General features: G+C 47.8%; 1 protein-coding gene across 2 annotated transcripts; it reads right to left on the reverse strand.

Moving 5' to 3' along the window:
* Nucleotides 1-265: 265 nt before the first annotated feature.
* Nucleotides 266-17,995, reverse strand: CLDN11 (claudin 11). Of its 2 annotated transcripts, none has more exons than XM_026007738.2 (3): nucleotides 17,629-17,995; nucleotides 12,679-12,843; nucleotides 266-1,508 (listed from the first exon to the last, which is right to left on the reverse strand). In XM_026007738.2, exons 1-3 carry the CDS (start codon nucleotides 17,852-17,854, stop codon nucleotides 1,276-1,278), a joined length of 624 nt encoding a protein of 207 aa, XP_025863523.1. In that variant the 5' UTR covers nucleotides 17,855-17,995; the 3' UTR covers nucleotides 266-1,275. The 2 variants fall into 2 exon arrangements, with proteins under 2 accessions (XP_025863523.1, XP_072608336.1); XM_072752235.1 differs by lacking the exon at nucleotides 266-1,508 and adding an exon at nucleotides 11,169-11,237 and having other exon boundaries at nucleotides 12,544-12,843; nucleotides 17,629-17,961.

Genomic DNA, 17,995 nt, shown 5'->3' on the forward strand with positions numbered 1-17,995 from the left:
GCCACCCACTTAGACGTGACTTAAAGATGCTAGAACATCACTCCACCCAAGAAACCTGCAGAGCATCAAGGCTGCACTCTTATGACCACACATGACCACCGTGATACAGTGAATAAAATAGAATGTTTTCATTTTTCAGGGCAGTGCAGAATGACTTGTTCTTGAGTGCCCGACCAGGTTCTCTATAAATTACTAGTAGAGATGAATGAAATCCTTGAAAATCTATAGATGGCGCCTCTGGACACGAGAAAATATTGAAGGCCACTTTTGCATACAGTCTGTTATTTTATTGCATGGGTTTCACTTAAAGAACAAAATGCACCATCAATGTTTGGAGAGTTTGGGGCCCTCAGATTCTGATACACCATCAGTGTTTACACCCGTAAAGCCAAATTCAACAGCACGATTTATGTTAAACAACATCGCTTCAAGATGGCTTAACAAAATGACAACAGAGAGAGGGGGGAAAGCTTTAAAGACGCGTTACGTTGAAGCATACGCGAGTGTAGGATTAAGAACCATATCATACAAACCTGGAAATCAAAAATATTTGGCAGCGTGTCGATTAGAGTTATATGCACATGTATTGTTACTTATCGTATCATTGAAGTCTATTTGGTTCATTTCCTTCATACAGAGGAGTTGAGAATTTCAGGAAAACCATGGTTACAAAAATGATCAACCTCGAAAAAGTATGTACAGATAAATGTAAAATCACAAACTAAAAAATATCCCCACCCCTTGCCCTCAGCTTACAAAAGGGGAAGTTCCCCAATCCCCTCCCTCCCCACCCCACGTCCCCAGTTCTAGTTTTTTTCTATGGCTTATCACTAGGTGACCTTGGAGCCGAAGAGGAGGGAGTGAACAGAGAGGCATCTTTATGAGGCTCCCATTTTCATCTGTAACAGTTTGAAAAGGGTCTTTTATTCCTCTCCGCACACCCAACTCAGCAATGTTTGCAAGATATTTAAAATTTAAACGGGGGGAGGGGATATATATATCTATACATATATATCCTGGGGAACAACAAAGGAATGCCCAAGAAAAAAGCTAATAATGGGCAAAACTATGAGAAAAGGGCATTTTCTGAGCTAAAGATTCCTTTTAAGGCAACAAATGCAGAGAGGGGTATCAAGACTAAAACATGCCAGACCGGATGCTTTTCTAGAACTTTGGCTTTGGAGCCTGGCAGCCCAGAGGCCTCCCCGGCCGGGCAGCGGCTCTAGGGCCAGGGGCCCGGGACCCGCAGCAGCTCCGCGGTCAGGCCGGAGCCCTCTATACGTGGGCACTCTTGGCATGAGTGGGCGAGCTGGAGCCCGAGGAGTAGTAGAAACGGTTTTCACCAAAGGCCTGGGCGTCCCCGGCGCAGCAGACGATGACACAGCCGCCCACGAGGCACAGCACGGCCCCGATCCAGCCCGCGTACAGGGAGTAGCCGAAGCTCACGATGGTGGTCTCACGGTGGGCACACACCGGGAACCAGATGGTCGCCACGATGGCACAGAGAGCTGCGGAGACGAGAGACACCTGTGACCGGCACGCCCAGCGCACCCCTGCACAGCGGGCACGCTGCCCTGCTCCCCTGGCTCCCCCGCCCCGGGGCTCCCACCCGGCCCAGCTGGGTCAGACCACCGGGCCTTGGTTTTTGCAACAGGTGCCAGGGACCAAAGAAGGCCAAGGCAAAAGCCCAGGAATAAGTCATTTGAGCCACAAAATGGGTATTTGCGTTCACTTATCTATCTTCATACATCCATACTGAGAATCCCATCTATCCATACTTAGAATCCCATCTATCCATACCGAGAATCCCATCTATCCATACTTAGAATCCCATCTATCCATACCGAGAATCCCATCTATCCATACTTAGAATCCCATATATCCATACTTAGAATCCTATACATCCATACTTAGAATCCCATACATCCATACTTAGAATCCCATCTATCCATACTTAGAATCCCATATATCCATACTTAGAATCCCATACATCCATACTTAGAATCCCATCTATCCATACTTAGAATCCCATCTATCCATACTTAGAATCCCATACATCCATACTTAGAATCCCATACATCCATACTTAGAATCCCATATATCCATACTTAGAATCCTATACATCCATACTTAGAATCCCATATATCCATACTTAGAATCCCATCTATCCATACTTAGAATCCTATACATCCATACTTAGAATCCCATATATCCATACTTAGAATCCCATCTATCCATACTTAGAATCCCATACATCCATACTTAGAATCCCATACATCCATACTTAGAATCCCATACATCCATACTTAGAATCCCATCTATCCATACTTAGAATCCCATATATCCATACTTAGAATTCCATACATCCATACTTAGAATCCCATATATCCATACCCAGAATCCCATATATCTATACTTAGAATTCTATTACACTTACCTAAATGTATTATAATGATCTCTTTACGTGTCTATTTCCCATCCCAAGTTCTGAGTTCCTGGAAGGCAGGGACCAAGTCCCACTTATGTTTGTAAAGTCAGTGTTTAACTCACTCTGGGGCACATAGTATGTGTTCAGTGTGTACCAAGTGGATGATTAGATGATCTGACATGTTCGGAAATGAGAAACAAAATGATGGGATGCTGGGTGGTTCAATGGTTGAGCATCTGCCTTCAGCTCAGGGCGTAATCCCAGGGTCCTGGGATCGAGTCCCACATCGGGATCCCTGCAGGGAACCTGCTTCTCCCTCTGCCTGTGTCGCTGCCTCTCTCTCTCTCTCCTCTCTCTCTCTCTCTCTCTCCCCGTGTGTGTCTCTCATGAATAAATGGATAAAATCTTGAAAGAAAGAAAGAAAGAAAGAAAGAAAGAAAGAAAGAAAGAAAGAAAGAAAATGATGCCCACTTCATCTTTCCAATGGTCAGTTGGAAAACTCCCATTACAATTTGGCCAATTCACATGACAAAGACTGAAGAAGCGCGGAGAATTCTCTTGCTGTGGTGGATGTTGCTAGACATCAGCGCAGTGCTGGCTAAGAGCCTGAGTCTGTGGTATGCTGTTCACGATCACAAAATCTCAATACACCAATAAGCAATGCTCAGAGTCAAAGAATCTACCCATGCAAGGGTTCCACGGTGATGATATCTGAGTCACAATGGTAGTATTTTATGGTCTTCCAGCAACCAGTCTAACTTTCAGACGTGGTTTAGATTTTAAAGAGGAAGATAAGAAACAGCTCCTGTATCATTTAGTTCTTCCTCTACTCCTAAGCAAAGTTGCAAAACACGGCAGGCAAGAGCCTACGAAAACTTTTAAAAATGCTGTAAACCTCTACACGGGCATTGTCAAATAGGGTGGTCACAAGCTACAGGGGCTTTTAAAGGTTTCTCAAGAGGCTAGTGAGACCAAAAAACTGTGTTTTGCATTTTAATTAATTAAAATTTAAATAACCACATGTGGCTAGTGGCTAATGCGCTGAACACAACCCCCAACAAAGTAACTCCATAACTTCCCTTGGTGTCACCTGATTTCTCACAACTACAGCAGGAAAGAATTTTGGTTGAAGCTTTACATTGGGATCACACATTAAAGCTGACAGATCGGGAAAATAATCACAATGAGGTTTTCAATCATTAGCCATTTATTAGCCTTCGATAAATTCAAGGTACTGTGATGTTTGCTACCTGGAGTCTCCTTGTCACTTTCAACTCAGGATTTCTGACTTCTACTCACCCTGAGTGATTTTCTGACTTAACCTCAATGCCCACAGAGAAGATATAGAATTTTTCATTAAACAGAAGCACCCAAATCTAACAGTCTCATACATTAGTTCTAAACTGAAGAAAAGATTTAAGTCTTACCCACTTTGAAAGACCTCTTAAGGGGGATCCCTGGGTGGCTCAGCGGTTTAGCACTGCCTGTGGCCCAGGGCATGATCCTGGAGTCCGGGGATCGAGTCCCACATTGGGCTCCCCACAGGGAGCCTGCTTCTCCCTCTGCCTGTGTCTCTGCCTCTCTCTCTCTCTCTCTCTCTCTCTCTCTCTCTCTCTGTGTCTCTCATGAATAAATAAATCTTTTAAAAATATTTTTTAAAAAAAAAGACCTCTTAAGCCACCTCACTGCATTTTGTGTAGCTTGTAATGGGTTCTTGTTAAACAACAGACTAAACCCAGCCCCACGAGCTGGGTATAGATACACATGAGTAAATGGGATTCCTATTATAAAAAAGCATAGATCTCTAGTAGAAGTCAGAGGGAAGAATTAATTTGGGGGTTTTTAGTTGCTCAAATTGCCATTATAATAGCCTAAATTCTCTCCATTAATGTGAACCATTCACATATTTCAGGAGTTTGTATAGATTACCTAAGAAGCTAAAATCTGTCCATATGCTCATGTCTTCATTTTTTTCCTAGAGTAAGAACAATCACGCCAGCTTCTGTAAATATGTTTGTATGCGATACCATGAGGCGATGTATTTTCCTTCTGTGAATAGTGTTTCAAGAAAACCAGTGTCAACTGACTCTTCCCTTTCCAGCCCAGGGCCTCGAACACCTGACATACAGGGGAAAAAGTCTTTTTTCTCTCTTCCGCCAGCCACACATTCCAAATGCAGCACTCACCAAGTACGGCGTAGCTACTGTCGGAGTCATACCCTCAGCAAGACATAGAGAAAGAAGAAAAAGAGTCTTTTTTGGTGTCAGGACAAGAAAAAAACTCTTCTAGAGTGTTTCAGGCAGAGAAAACTACTCTAGGCTCTTCATACAATCCAGCTGCTTACCCCGAGCCCCCCAAAGGGAGCGCTCATTCTGCTTGAGTCAAACAGCAATCTAGCAAGGGCTTCCAAATACCCAAGCTTGATTAGAAGGAAAAGGTAGGGAGGAAATAGCTGAATTCCACAGGGAGAAAAAAAAAATTGATTCCCAAACAACTGATTTGGTTCAATTCAATCTATCATTTCCATAAACAGCCTAATTTCAAAACAGTATACGGTTCAAATTTATATTTCTCAGTTATTTTATATTTATACATACGACACACACACACTCCCAAGTATTCCCCAGACTTCATGTAAACCTGACTTGAATGCAGATTTGGTGTGGATTTTATAAAATAAAGATACACATAATAGATAGATAGATAGATAGATAGATAGATAGATAGATAGATAGATAGATGATAGATAGATAGATAGATAAGAAATTGCCTAGTTCTTCCCCTTTTCCTAAGCAAGAGAATAAGAGCATCTTCACATGGGGAAAGAATCAGGCTCAATATTTCCAAAAAAATAATCAACCTTGATTTTGACTGTTTTGGGTATTTTGCTAGATTTTATTCCAACATAATTCACTAGAAAAAGGAAACATCAGGGACGTGTCTAAACATTTAAATAATGAACATGCCAGACCGGGTGAATGAACGAGGGATGGATGGGTGAGAGACAGTCTCATTTCAAGTCTCCTTTCCACTTCAAACCCACCAAAACTGACTTCCAAAATCCTGAAACTGTAATGTGACTTTAACACACTTGAACTTACAAGCTCATGATTTACCTCGTTAAAGATTTCCTTCTTTTATAACCGCCACAAAACAAGGCGAACAAGCGCCAGCGGGGTTACTTTATTTCCTAGTAGATGAATGAACTCTGGGTGGAATTCCTGTGGCTCTCAAAGATGAACCACATCAAAACCACTAAAAGATGACAGGCCGCCACACAACATGAAGGGAAATGAGAGGTTCACTGGAAACAGTGACCTGCAATTGAACTCAGAATGAAGAATGTTTAGAAACTAAAAAAGAAGAACGTACTCAATTTCAACATGGTTTGAAGGGAAAGGGGGATGTTTTAATCAGTTAAGTCGAAATCCAAGAGTTAAATCATTACTTAACTAAAAGATGTGAAATATTAATAAAACTAGCAAAAAATTTTGGCTTTCTTAATGACGGAGGAGGCCCGCTAGATTTACTTCTATTTGTAGACACACACACACACAGTTCATAATGGTTCTCCCAGTTACTCAGAGAAAATAGAATACTTCTCTAAAAAAGTCACGGTTACCCATAAGGTAAAGAAAAATTGAAGAAAGATAAAGAGAATTTTCATTGCTTTGTTTGTCATGTCACCAGAATGCATTTTTAAAGGAAGTCTTGGGACGCCTAGGTGGCTCAGTGGTTGAGCATCTGCCTTCGGCCCAGGGCATGATCCCAGGGTCTTGGGATCGAGTCCCATATTGGGCTCCCTGCATGGAGCCTGCTTCTCCCTCTGCCTGTGGCTCTGCCTCTCTGTGTGTGTCTCATGAATAAATAAAATCTTAAAAATAAATAAACAATAAAGTAAGTCTCTAACAGAAAAATTCTAATGGTCAGATCTTCCAATTTCTCCTCTTCTACTTTCCAAAGATGCAATAGTTAATTGCACAAGGCGGGGGGAGGGGAATCTGTCATTTGGAAGGGAACAGAAAGTGAAAACTGGGGACATACTTAGCTGGAAGAAAGAAAGAAAGAAAGAAAGAAAGAAAGAAAGAAAGAAAGAAAGAAAGAAAGAAAGAAAGAAAGAAAGAAAAGAAAGAAAGAGAAAGAGAGAAAGAGGAAAGGAAAAGAAAGAAAAGAAAGAAAAGAAAAGAAAAGAAAAGAAGAGAAGAGGAAGAGGAGGAGGGCAGGCAAGATGGCTTCACTGCGCAGATCCAGATTCACCTGGACTTGGTGCTCTCGCAAACAGAACTCCCTGCTCTTCATGGAATAAAATTGCCTCCCTTGCTAAGTTTCAAATAATGTAATACAATGTGTTCTTTAGCCTTATTTAAAGTTAACAATGATCCTGATGTAGCCAAACACAGAAAATAGTAGGAAAGGCAATTCTAGAGCAATGTACACACAGCTTTTAATTTTTTTAGGGATTAGATGATACATGGTAATATATGGAGTTAAATAAATGTGATGAAGTTAAATAAAATGAGCACATGTGTGTGTGACTTTGAAGGTACCAATTTAGAAAGAGAGGGAAAGACTGACAAAGAGGCCCAGAAAGGCAGAAAAGCACCAGACTCTGACATTTCTTCCTTCCTCCAATGAACACCTCTGTTTTCAGGCTTTCTCGTTTTCAGAACTAAGAACTGACAGGACTTTAAAAGCATTATTTCTGGCACAAAGCAATATTTCCGCTAAAATCACATAAATTACTCTGAGTGATATAAGTAATATGGGGGGAAAATTTTCCTTGATATTATATCTGAGATTTGCTTCAAAAAAATTCTGAGGACTGGAAGAAAAGAAGTAAATTGGTGAAACAGACTGGCCACAAATTTATCATTATTAAGGATGAGTTTGAGTTATACTATTTTTTCTACTTTTATGTATGTATGATATTTTCCACAATAAAAACTATTTCTTAAAAAAAACTATTTCTTAAATCTCCTTCCATTTAAACATTTTACAGTGCACTGAGTGCTGCCTTCTACAATTGATGCTACTATAACATATGTTCTAAATAGCAACTAACTTTAGCTTTGTACCAATTAACTCAAGGCAACAAGTAATGAGATTTCTAACAAGCTGTTGGTTGGAGTCATATATGTTATTTCCTTATAATCTGAATCTAGAAAAATCTTAGTTTTTCTTTTTTTTTATTTGTGATTCTCTAAATTTTGACTTAAGAAAACATAGCTGCCAAAGGACATACTCCTCTTACAATGACTTTTATGAAGACCTAATATGTAAAATAATCATCAAGTCAGTGGAATATTTGACTGCATTTTTTTCCTGGCTTGCTTTCAACATTTTTCCCTTTTATATCTATTTCACACATCATTATCCTTTTTTTCCCCCATAACTTTTTTTAAAAGCCTCATGGTTATTTGTTAATCTTTTTTTTTAATCACAGAGCTTAGAAATAGGAGAGACTTCACAAAGCATTTAATTCCTACAATTTTACCAATAAGGTCATTTTAAGAGACAACCACACTGGGATCCCTGGGTGGCGCAGCGGTTTGGCGCCTGCCTTTGGCCCGGGGTGTGATCCTGGAGACCCGGGATCGAATCCCACGTCGGGCTCCCGGTGCATGGAGCCTGCTTCTCCCTCTGCCTGTGTCTCTCTCTGCCTCTCTCTCTCTCTGTGACTATCTTAGATAAATAAAAGAAAGAAAGAAACGACCATACTAAAGATCCCACAACCTTTCCACTACCCATATGAAAGTTGATTTACATTTTGAGCTCGTTTGTATAAAGTTGATGAGTTTAGAAGAAAACATTTTCCATCTATTCTCTTGAGACCCCAGGATTAAGGGCATCACTGTTGACTCCACACCCAAGGGTGACCCTTCCTAGGACATCTGATTCTGCGTGCATGACAAGCTCAATCTGTCCCACAGTTGCACACACCCTTTATTTTACTGCAATTCCATTATTACCGGTAAGGTCCAAATTGAAACTACTTCCTTCCAATACAAATACAATTCCTGGGGCCATATTTTTAAATAAGAGGAGAGAAAATGAGAGGATCCCACTAAGGAAGGAATATGCACTTCTCCTTCCATTCCCTACCCCATCTCCCCACCCAAATCAAGTATTTCCTAAGAAACACCCAAATCAAGTATTTCCTAAGTTACAGTGAAGTAAGAATGAGATCAAATCAGAACTAAGCTTGAGTATTTTTAGTTGGGTAGTTTAACGTGGCTTCTTATAATGGAATAAGCAAAAAAAAACAAAAAACAAAAAACAAAAAACAAACAAAAAACAAAAAACCAACCTCCAACTACTTATTGATCTACACTCTGGTTTTTACAAAGTAAACAATGGAAATGTCTCCATTAGACCAGGATGTGACCTGGCATTTCCAGGAAGAGCTCACTGTCTCTCTTGACCAATGCCATGTGTGGAGATTGCCCCGCAGGAATGAGACATGATCCAAAGAATACCCGACTGCCCTCTGGGTTAGCTCTCTATTTCCTCCAACCAACAACAGCAATGAGAACAGCAACCATTTGCTGAGCACTTACTATGTGCCGGACACCAGGCTAAACAATTTGCGAACCTCCTTTTACTGTTCTTACCAACCTCAGACATAAGCATTATCGCCTCGTTTCATATAAAGGCTCAGAGACATTAAGTAACTGGCCCAGGTCACACAGGTGGAAAGTGGGAGATCCGAGACTCAGATCTCGGACTGGTGGTCTGACCCCCCAGTGATAAGACAAAGCAGCTCAGGGCATAGGCACCTCCTGCCTGGGTAAGGGCTCTGAGGTGCACCTGGATCCATCCTCGATCTGAGGAGTCGGCTACATCAGGCCCCCATTCCTACCCCCAAAGCTGGACTGAATTCTCACACCATTAAACTTGAGACCACAGAGAAGGTAACACTATTGTTCAACAGACGTATTTTTAAGCCTTTGGAAAAATGGAAATGTTCAGGGTCAGGAAAAGCTGATTTTAAGTAATCGTGCTTACAGTCTCCATATCCAAATCACCTTCAGTATTGTTTCCAGTTCCTGGGCCCCCAGACCCCAGAGCTGCCTGGTGCCCTTTGGTCAGCGACCACACCTCGGCTGGAGCATCACTGGTGACCTGCAGGAGCCCAGCACTGGCTTCTCCGGGGAGAGCGTCAGAAGTCAATCCAGAGTAACACAAAGGGAGCCTTCACTCCCTCGAGCTCCTCCCATCCATGCCAACAGGGGAACCGAGGCACTGGGCTCCAGAGAAGACCCAGAGGCGACCAGCAGGTGCCACAGCTGAGACAATGAGCACTGCGTGTCCAGAGCTAGCTCTTTCCAGTCCAAACAACACCCAACCTGAAGGCAAGTGACAACCCACTGAGAAAGAAATCCAATGGAACCCCAAAGAGGCAACAGGTAACCCTGGAAATTCAAAGCCACAAGAGGGCAAGGGGTGGCGTCCTCACCCCAACCTGATAGCAAATGGCTGGGAAGGTGCAGCCATTCTGAGAGTCAGTTCACTCAAAGGGCTTCCGTGTTTTCACCCCACAGTGATGAGGGACTGAGGACCCCACACCACTACCAGCCGCACCCCATGTCCCTCTCTACAATTCTGTCCACATCCACCAAGCAACCCACTTGAAAAGGATAAAGGAAAGCTTTAATTCAGCTAGGAAATTTCAAATAATGGTTGCTGGGTTTGTTTGTTTTTTAATAACCCTTGTTACTCACCTGGACAATTCAGGTGTTTTTAGGGTTTGTTTTTTAAAGAAATACCAATTGGTCTATATGTACTTTTATGTCTCTGTTTTCCACAGGGTTTGGGGTTTTTTTTTTTCCTTCAGGCACTCTCTTAGTGGGTACTCTGTGATTCTCACATGGAAGGCCAGAACTTCTAAAAATGAACACCTAACACAACAGACTCACCCGTTGGCTCTGGCATCCTCGGAGCCCGAGAGAGCCTTCTGGAGCTTCTCTAAGAATGTGATGCAAGTCACAGTGCCAACTGCCCAGGACGAGAAGCGTTTCCACCTGGATCCCACAAACCAATTTACCTGCGGAGCTTTGGTCTAACTGTGGGGATTTGAATGTAAAGATCTGACCTCCAAAAAGCACTGCGACAGAGGACCCGGGCAGTTAGAGGGATCGCCTGCCACTGTGCGTTCCACGTGGCACCCCACACAAATGCTTTGTGGCTGGAACCAAAATGTCCACGCCAAGATTGCTCTCTGGAAATGACAGTGGCACTCCGGTCTTTGCAGTCCCGTCACCCAACACCTGCCCCCCCAACACACACCCACACAAGCCCCTCCTCTGCGTTCTCTGTGGCTTCACAGGTCTCTGGAAACCTCCAGCCCTTTGCAATCTTATAGAATGGCACACCTACCTCACATGCCCCCTTACTCCCCGCACTGACCCATATAAACCCTGACCCTTGGAGCACCCAGATGGCTCAGTGGTCGAGCATCTCCCTTCGGCTCCGGTCGTGATCACAGGGTCCCAGGATCAAGTCCCACATCGGGCTCCCTGCAGGGAGTCTGCTTCTCCCTCTGCCTGTGTCTCTGCCTCGCTCTCTGTGTCTCTCATGAATAAATAAATAAAATCTTTAAAATAAAAAAAAAAAAAAAGAACCCTGACCCTTACCCTTCAAGCATATAGTCTGATACCAGTTTGGGGATGGGAATTCCTTGTCTCAGGAGAACCTGACTTTACGTCTAACCCATATGCAGACCAGTTGCTGCTCACCAATACATCAGGGCACTTTGCAGCAAGAGCCGCTGTTCTTGAAATTCATGTCTTCTATTAGGATTTAGAATGTGCTGGTGGAATTAGCATTCAGGAAAAAAAGTAGAAGTGAAATCACTGAAGGGAGCAGAGCTAGAAGAAGGATCCTCGCTAGGTCGTTAAATCAAACCCTCTGTGTGCAAGTGTAACCAGGAAAACTGAAGGAGCGTGTGCCATTTCCTTGGCCTGGGCTGGCCACCCCCCTGCCCCCATCCGTGGTCTCAACACCTTCTCTTCAATTCTCAAAAACTCATCCCTGGGATCCTCTGCTCTGGGAAACTCCTCCGGTCTGGCTTGGGCCCCTTCCTGTGTGTGTGCCAACCACGGTGCCTGGCACTCAGCAGATGCTCAATGAATCCTTACTGAATACAAGATTAAGGGGCCCCTGGCTGGCTCAGTCGGTGGAGCATGCGACTCTTAACCTCGGGGTTGTGAGTTTGAGCCCTGTGATGGGTACAGAGATTACTTAAAATCTTAAGGGGTGCCTGGGTGGCTCAGTCAGTTGAGCATCTGACTTTGGCTCAGGTCAGATCTTACGATCCTGGGATCGAGCACCAGGATCCCAGGATCCTGGGATTGGCCCCTCTACCCCTCCCCTCCCCCCTTCCCCAGCTCATGTGCCCTCTCTCTCTCTCAAACAAATAAAATTTTTTAAAAGATTTTTATTTATTTATTCATGAGAGACAGAGAGAGAGAGAGAGGCAGAGGGAGAAGCAGGCTCCATGCAGGGAGCCCGACACGGGACTCGATCCTGGGTCTCCAGGATCATGCCCTGGGCTGAAGGCAGCGCTAAACCGCTGAGCCACCGGGGCTGCCCAGAATCTTTTAAAAAAATAATAAAATAAAATAAAATAAAATAAAATAAAATAAAATAAAATAAAATAAAATAAAATAAAATAAAATAAAATCTTAAGAAAAATTAAAATGAAATACTGAATCATCCCTGGAGATCTACCAGCCTCAAGATCTTGCTTTTCTCTTGCCCTCCTCTTTCTGTACTCTTTCTTTATATATTAAATGAAGCTCTCAACTGTGGCTATGCATAAGAATCACTTAGAAGCTTTCAAAAAATATCTTTGCTTGGCCTGATGCCCAGGAATTCCAGATGCTGGGATCTGGGCATAGGTATTCCCACAAAAGGGATTCCACTGGGAAGCCTGAGTGGAGAGCTACTGTGTCGCTCTCTCCTGTCCCCGGGTCTCTGTCTTAAGTATACCCATATAATCCTTTCTGCCTTTTCCTTTTTAATTTGTTTTCATGTTCAGTGACACCTCCCCCACCCCCAGCCACAGACAGTACCTGTCCTTCTGCATCAAATACCCATGAAACAGAAAGGGATACACATCATGGGGAGCTTTTCCCGGGGAGATACCTTTGGCTTCCTTTCACATGCCTCTTGAACCCCATGAGGCAGGCAAGATCTGCGATTCATCAGGTTCACTCGAAGTCGGGGTGCTAGATAGAAAGCGGTCTTACCCAGCAGAATGAGCATGACGCCAGCCAGCTGGGCCCGCCTGTACTTGGCCACACCGGGCTCATGGCCCATTCGAATGCAGGGGAGAACCGTCAGCAGCAGGAGAATGGCCGGCAGCCCCAGGACCGAGGCTGCGATCATCAGGGCTCGGCAGGCCTGCACATAGCCTGGACACAAGAGAACACGCAGCGGCGTTAGAGCGGGGCTCCCACCCCCCGGATCCTGAACTCCGGCCCCAGGGAGCTCTGCACCACCTGCCTTCCTCCGGCCCCATCCCAGGACTTGGAACGTGGTACATGCTGCCGAAGATCACATGTTCAACTTTTAAAGTGACTCCAGGACCAAAAAAAAGGAGGTTGGAGGCTGGAGAGGCTGAACGGAGATCCCCGGGTTAGACCACTTGTCGAAGCTTCCAGGATGTAGGGACCTGAGTCCAATTACGCCACGACATCACCTTCTGAAAGAGTCAGACTAAAACTCAAACCTTCTCAGATGCCTCCTGTGATCTCAGATGCCACTCGCCTCATCTCTAAGGTGAAAATGATAATAGTGCCTAGAGCTCTCTAAGAGAATTCAGCCGAGATTAAATTAGCGGACTCATGCAGTGCTGAGAACGGCGCCTGGCACATACGGAATACTCCAGAAAGATGAGCTGTTATTACTGGTGTTATTACTCTGTGTCAGTGCATTTTATCTCCAGGTGCACTAGGTGATTTTGTCCCCAACCATATGCTTTTATTCCCGTGGTATATAGTCTGTGGTCCTAACTAGACAATCTAAGGCTTCGGCTTGGTATTTCCCCAGAGGATGCTGCACTCGTGACTCCTGACCCCTATCGATGGTGCAGCACGTGACCCACGCTCAGGGTCCATGTCCCGCCTCACCCAGGCTCCTGGGCATGCTTCCACAACGGTCTGGTGTGGCTCTATTTTTTTTTTTTTTTTTTTTTGGTGTGGCTCTAAATGCATCTCTCCAGCCCCAAGGATTCCTAGAGGGCAGACACCTGTCTTCACGGAGTTAATACTGGGCCCATGGCAGCTGATGTAAACGTACAATTAGGAATGAAGGAATAAGAAGTTAAATAATAAGAGTGGAGCAAAACCAACTGAACTTCATGCTGTCAAATCAAAATGCCAGGTAACAATTTCATTAGGAAAAAAGATTACAATATATGCGATATTCATGTAAAATAACTCTGACAAGATACCAGCAGAATATGGCAGGCGTAGATGTACTGTTTCTCATTAAAACACTCTCCTTCCTCCAAAAATAAAGGAGGGGGTTGTATTTATTACTCTCCCTTTTCTGCTTAGTGGCCCGGGGAGAGGCAGAGTTAAAGACAAAGCCAAAAATGAGCCCGTGTCTGCCTCACAAACCTGTGTCTGGCCTGTGCACCAAGAGCCAACTACAGCACTGTCTCTAAGCAGGATCTGCTCCCCCAGAACTCAGACCCCATGGGCACTCTTCCAGCCACTGCCCACATCAGCTTTTTCAAAACGAAGGGTAAACAATCAATCAACTATCTGTTGACCTGAAGAACCACCCCCCCCCCCCCAGAAGAGCCACAGGATTCTGAGGCCGGACCTCTGAGCAAAGTCCTGTGTCCCCGCAGCTAGTAGGAGAGCCAGGCTGGACACCACAGGCACAGTCAACTAGCAGCTGAGGGTCTGAAATTCATGGTGCAGGCTGTCCATGCGCCTGAGGCCAAGGCCATGACTGAAAAATCAAAAGATGGAGACTGAGATCTGTTCCTGTGCCCATCCAAGTGCGAGGGAGGGAGACCGCAGGAAGGATGAGGCCCTCCCTGAAGTGAACTCCATCTGTAGGATGGTCTGTTCTCTGAAAATAAACCACTTGGCTCTAAATGCTCAGTAAACTTAATTTCAGGGGAAAGGAAGAAAAAAGGAGGGAAGGAGGGAGGGAGGGAGGGAGGGAAGGAAGGAAGGAAGGAAGGAAGGAAGGAAGGAAGGAAGGAAATGGAAAGAAGAAAGAAAGAAAAAGAAAGAAGAAAGAAGAAAAAGAAAGAAAGAAAGAAAGAAAGAAAGAAGGAAGGAAGGAAGAAAGAAAGAAAGAAAGAAAGAAAGAAAAAAGAAAGAAAAGAGATTTTATGCTTCACTCAGATTCCTACAAATATCATACCCAGCTTTTAATAAAAATTATAGCAACAATTTCTGAAACCTCTACTGCATCAAAGGAGGTTTGCATGTCTCATTTAATTCCCCAAAACAACACTGAAAGAGAGGTGGGTTGGTTTGATTTCGATTTTTAAAGGAAGACGACCGGTGTTCGCAAAGACTAGTAAATTGTCCTAAATTACCCAGATTACGAGCACTGGAGCCCAGAGTCCCTCCCAGGTCTACCAAGGCTGCCACTAAGTGCAGGTGAGTGCAGATCTTCTGGGTTCCCGGGACCCCTGTCATTCTGAAAGTTCAACATGGATGGAGTAGAGGAGGGTGCCTGGCTGGCTCAGTCAGAAGAGTGAGCTACTCCCGATCTTGGGTGTAAGGATTCATTAAGTAACTTTTTTTTTTTTAATTTTTAAAAAAATAGAGAAGGTAGCGCTTGGCAGGACTGCCACGCATGGTGCGCACCAGCCGCCTAGGGCAGCAATTCCTGGTGCAGGAGGTGCAAAGAGAGGAGGACGCCTCCTGTATCTTGGAGGAATTTAACATGAAAAGGTAGGAAGACTTGAACAGTGAACAAAAAAAGTCTAAATGTGCCCTGATGGTGATAAAAGTGAAATACCAGAGCAGCAAGGAGGAAGGGGGGATTGACTCCAAGTACAAGGGCTGGACACTTGGGGGGGGGGGGCTTGTGGGGAGGGGGTGCAGAGTCCGCAGGGAGCTAAAGGCTCCCCCAGGAGATGGCCCCAAGCCAGGGGCTCCCGGACCGGCCTTGGAGCCGAGCTGGGCGCTGGTTAGGGAACCAGGACAGGCCTCCAGCGGCGCCACCCCAAGCCCAGCGGGACTGAAGATGGGGGCGGGGGCCGGGGCGTCCACCCCGCGGGGGGAGGGGGCGGAGAAGGGCCCACCCCCACCCCGGGGCGGAGCCCGCGGCCGGCCTCTCACCCAGCTGGCTCCACGTTCCCGTCCCAATTGAAACTGGTGCCCAGAATCTTTCGACGGGGGAGCCCGTGAGGATGGGGGGCGGGGGGGCTGGCGTCGGAAGAGGCGGACGGGGACAGTTCTCTCCCCTCGCGTGCGGGACACAGCTGGGGGCGGCTCGCCTTCTCGCTTGGGGGGACACTCGTCCCATCACACGGGGGGGGGGGGGGGGCGGGGGTCAACTCTTCCCTATCGGACCAGAAGGGGGGCGGGGGGTCAAGTCTTCCCTATCGGACCAGAAGGGGGGCGGGGGGTCAACTCTTCCCTATCGGACCAGAAGGGGGGGCAGGGGGTCAACTCTTCCCTATCGGACCAGAAGGGGGGGCGGGGGGGTCAACTCTTCCCTATCGGACCAGAAGGGGGGGCGGGGGGGTCAACTCTTCCCTATCGGACCAGAAGGGGGGGCGGGGGGTCAAGTCTTCCCTATCGGACCAGAAGGGGGGCGGGGGGTCAACTCTTCCCTATCGGACCAGAAGGGGGGGGCGGGGGGTCAACTCTTCCCTATCGGACCAGAAGGGGGGGGCAGGGGGTCAACTCTTCCCTATCGGACCAGAAGGGGGGGCGGGGGGGTCAAGTCTTCCCTATCGGACCAGAAGGGGGGCGGGGGGTCAACTCTTCCCTATCGGACCAGAAGGGGGGGGCAGGGGGTCAACTCTTCCCTATCGGACCAGAAGGGGGGGCGGGGGGGTCAAGTCTTCCCTATCGGACCAGAAGGGGGGGGCAGGGGGTCAACTCTTCCCTATCGGACCAGAAGGGGGGCGGGGGGTCAACTCTTCCCTATCGGACCAGAAGGGGGGGGCGGGGGGTCAAGTCTTCCCTATCGGACCAGAAGGGGGGGGCAGGGGGTCAACTCTTCCCTATCGGACCAGAAGGGGGGGCGGGGGGGTCAAGTCTTCCCTATCGGACCAGAAGGGGGGGGCAGGGGGTCAACTCTTCCCTATCGGACCAGAAGGGGGGCGGGGGGTCAACTCTTCCCTATCGGACCAGAAGGGGGGGGCGGGGGGTCAACTCTTCCCTATCGGACCAGAAGGGGGGGGCAGGGGGTCAACTCTTCCCTATCGGACCAGAAGGGGGTCGGGGGGGTCAAGTCTTCCCTATCGGACCAGAAGGGGGGCGGGGGGTCAACTCTTCCCTATCGGACCAGAAGGGGGGGGCAGGGGGTCAACTCTTCCCTATCGGACCAGAAGGGGGGGCGGGGGGGTCAAGTCTTCCCTATCGGACCAGAAGGGGGGGGCAGGGGGTCAACTCTTCCCTATCGGACCAGAAGGGGGGCGGGGGGTCAACTCTTCCCTATCGGACCAGAAGGGGGGCGGGGGGTCAAGTCTTCCCTATCGGACCAGAAGGGGGGCGGGGGGTCAAGTCTTCCCTATCGGACCAGCCGGCAGGGGGAGGGGGGTCAAGTCTTCCCTATCGCACCGGCGGGGGCCGGGGGGGGGGGTTATATGGGACCGAGAGGTGCCGAGGCAGGGAAGGGGTCACCGCGGGCCGCGGCGGGGGCAGGGGGTGCGGGAACGGGACGACCTGGGGGCCCGGAGGACCCTCCCCCGGAGGGACGCCCGCCCCCCCCCGTCCCCGGGGCTTCGGGACCACGGACGGCGGGAAGGTGGGGCACACGGCGCGGCGGCCACCCGCGCGCCCAGCGTCCCCAGCCCGGCCACGGCTCGGCTCGCGGACTTCTCGGGGTGCCTCGGCCGCGCCCACCGCTGCGGCCCCGAAGTCCAGACAGAAAACTGCGGCGGGGCGAGGTCGGGGGCGGGGCCGCCGGACCCCTTCACAGCGAGGCGGACGGAGGCGCCCGCCGAGCGCAGGGTCCTGGGGCCGGGCAGCGGCCCGAGGCGAGGCCCTTACCCGGCAGGATGAGGATGTCCACCAGGGGCTTGCAGTGGTACAGCCCCGTGGCCATGACGCAGTCGGCCCACAGCCCCTTGGAGCCCAGTTCGTCCAGCTTGCGGCAGGTGGGGATGGTGTAGCCGCAGGTGACCACCCAGTCGTTGGTGGACGTGGTGACGATGATGCCGATCCAGCCCACGAAGCTCGTGACGAAGCCCACTACCTGCAGGCACGTGGCCACCATCGCGGCCGCCACCCCGGCGTCCCCGGGGCTCGCCCCAGCAGCTGCGCTCGCGACGGCGGACGTGGAGGCTGCGGCCGGCTCAGGGCGCGACGGCTGGGCAGGGCGCCCCCGCCCCCTCTTTAAACCCCGGGGACCCGGCCC

Source organism: Vulpes vulpes, chromosome 3, assembly GCF_048418805.1.
Source record: "Vulpes vulpes isolate BD-2025 chromosome 3, VulVul3, whole genome shotgun sequence".
NCBI classification, from domain to species: domain Eukaryota; kingdom Metazoa; phylum Chordata; class Mammalia; order Carnivora; family Canidae; genus Vulpes; species Vulpes vulpes.

Coding starts and splice junctions, on each gene's coding strand:
- CLDN11 (XM_026007738.2), bottom strand. CDS start 17,854: ATGGTGGCCACGTGCCTGCAGGTAGTGGGCTTCGTCACGAGCTTCGTG. Junction 12,844..17,628: donor GGACATCCTCATCCTGCCGG/GTAAGGGCCTCG, acceptor TCTTGTGTCCAG/GCTATGTGCAGGCCTGCCGA. Junction 1,509..12,678: donor CGTCATGCTCATTCTGCTGG/GTAAGACCGCTT, acceptor TCGTCTCCGCAG/CTCTCTGTGCCATCGTGGCG.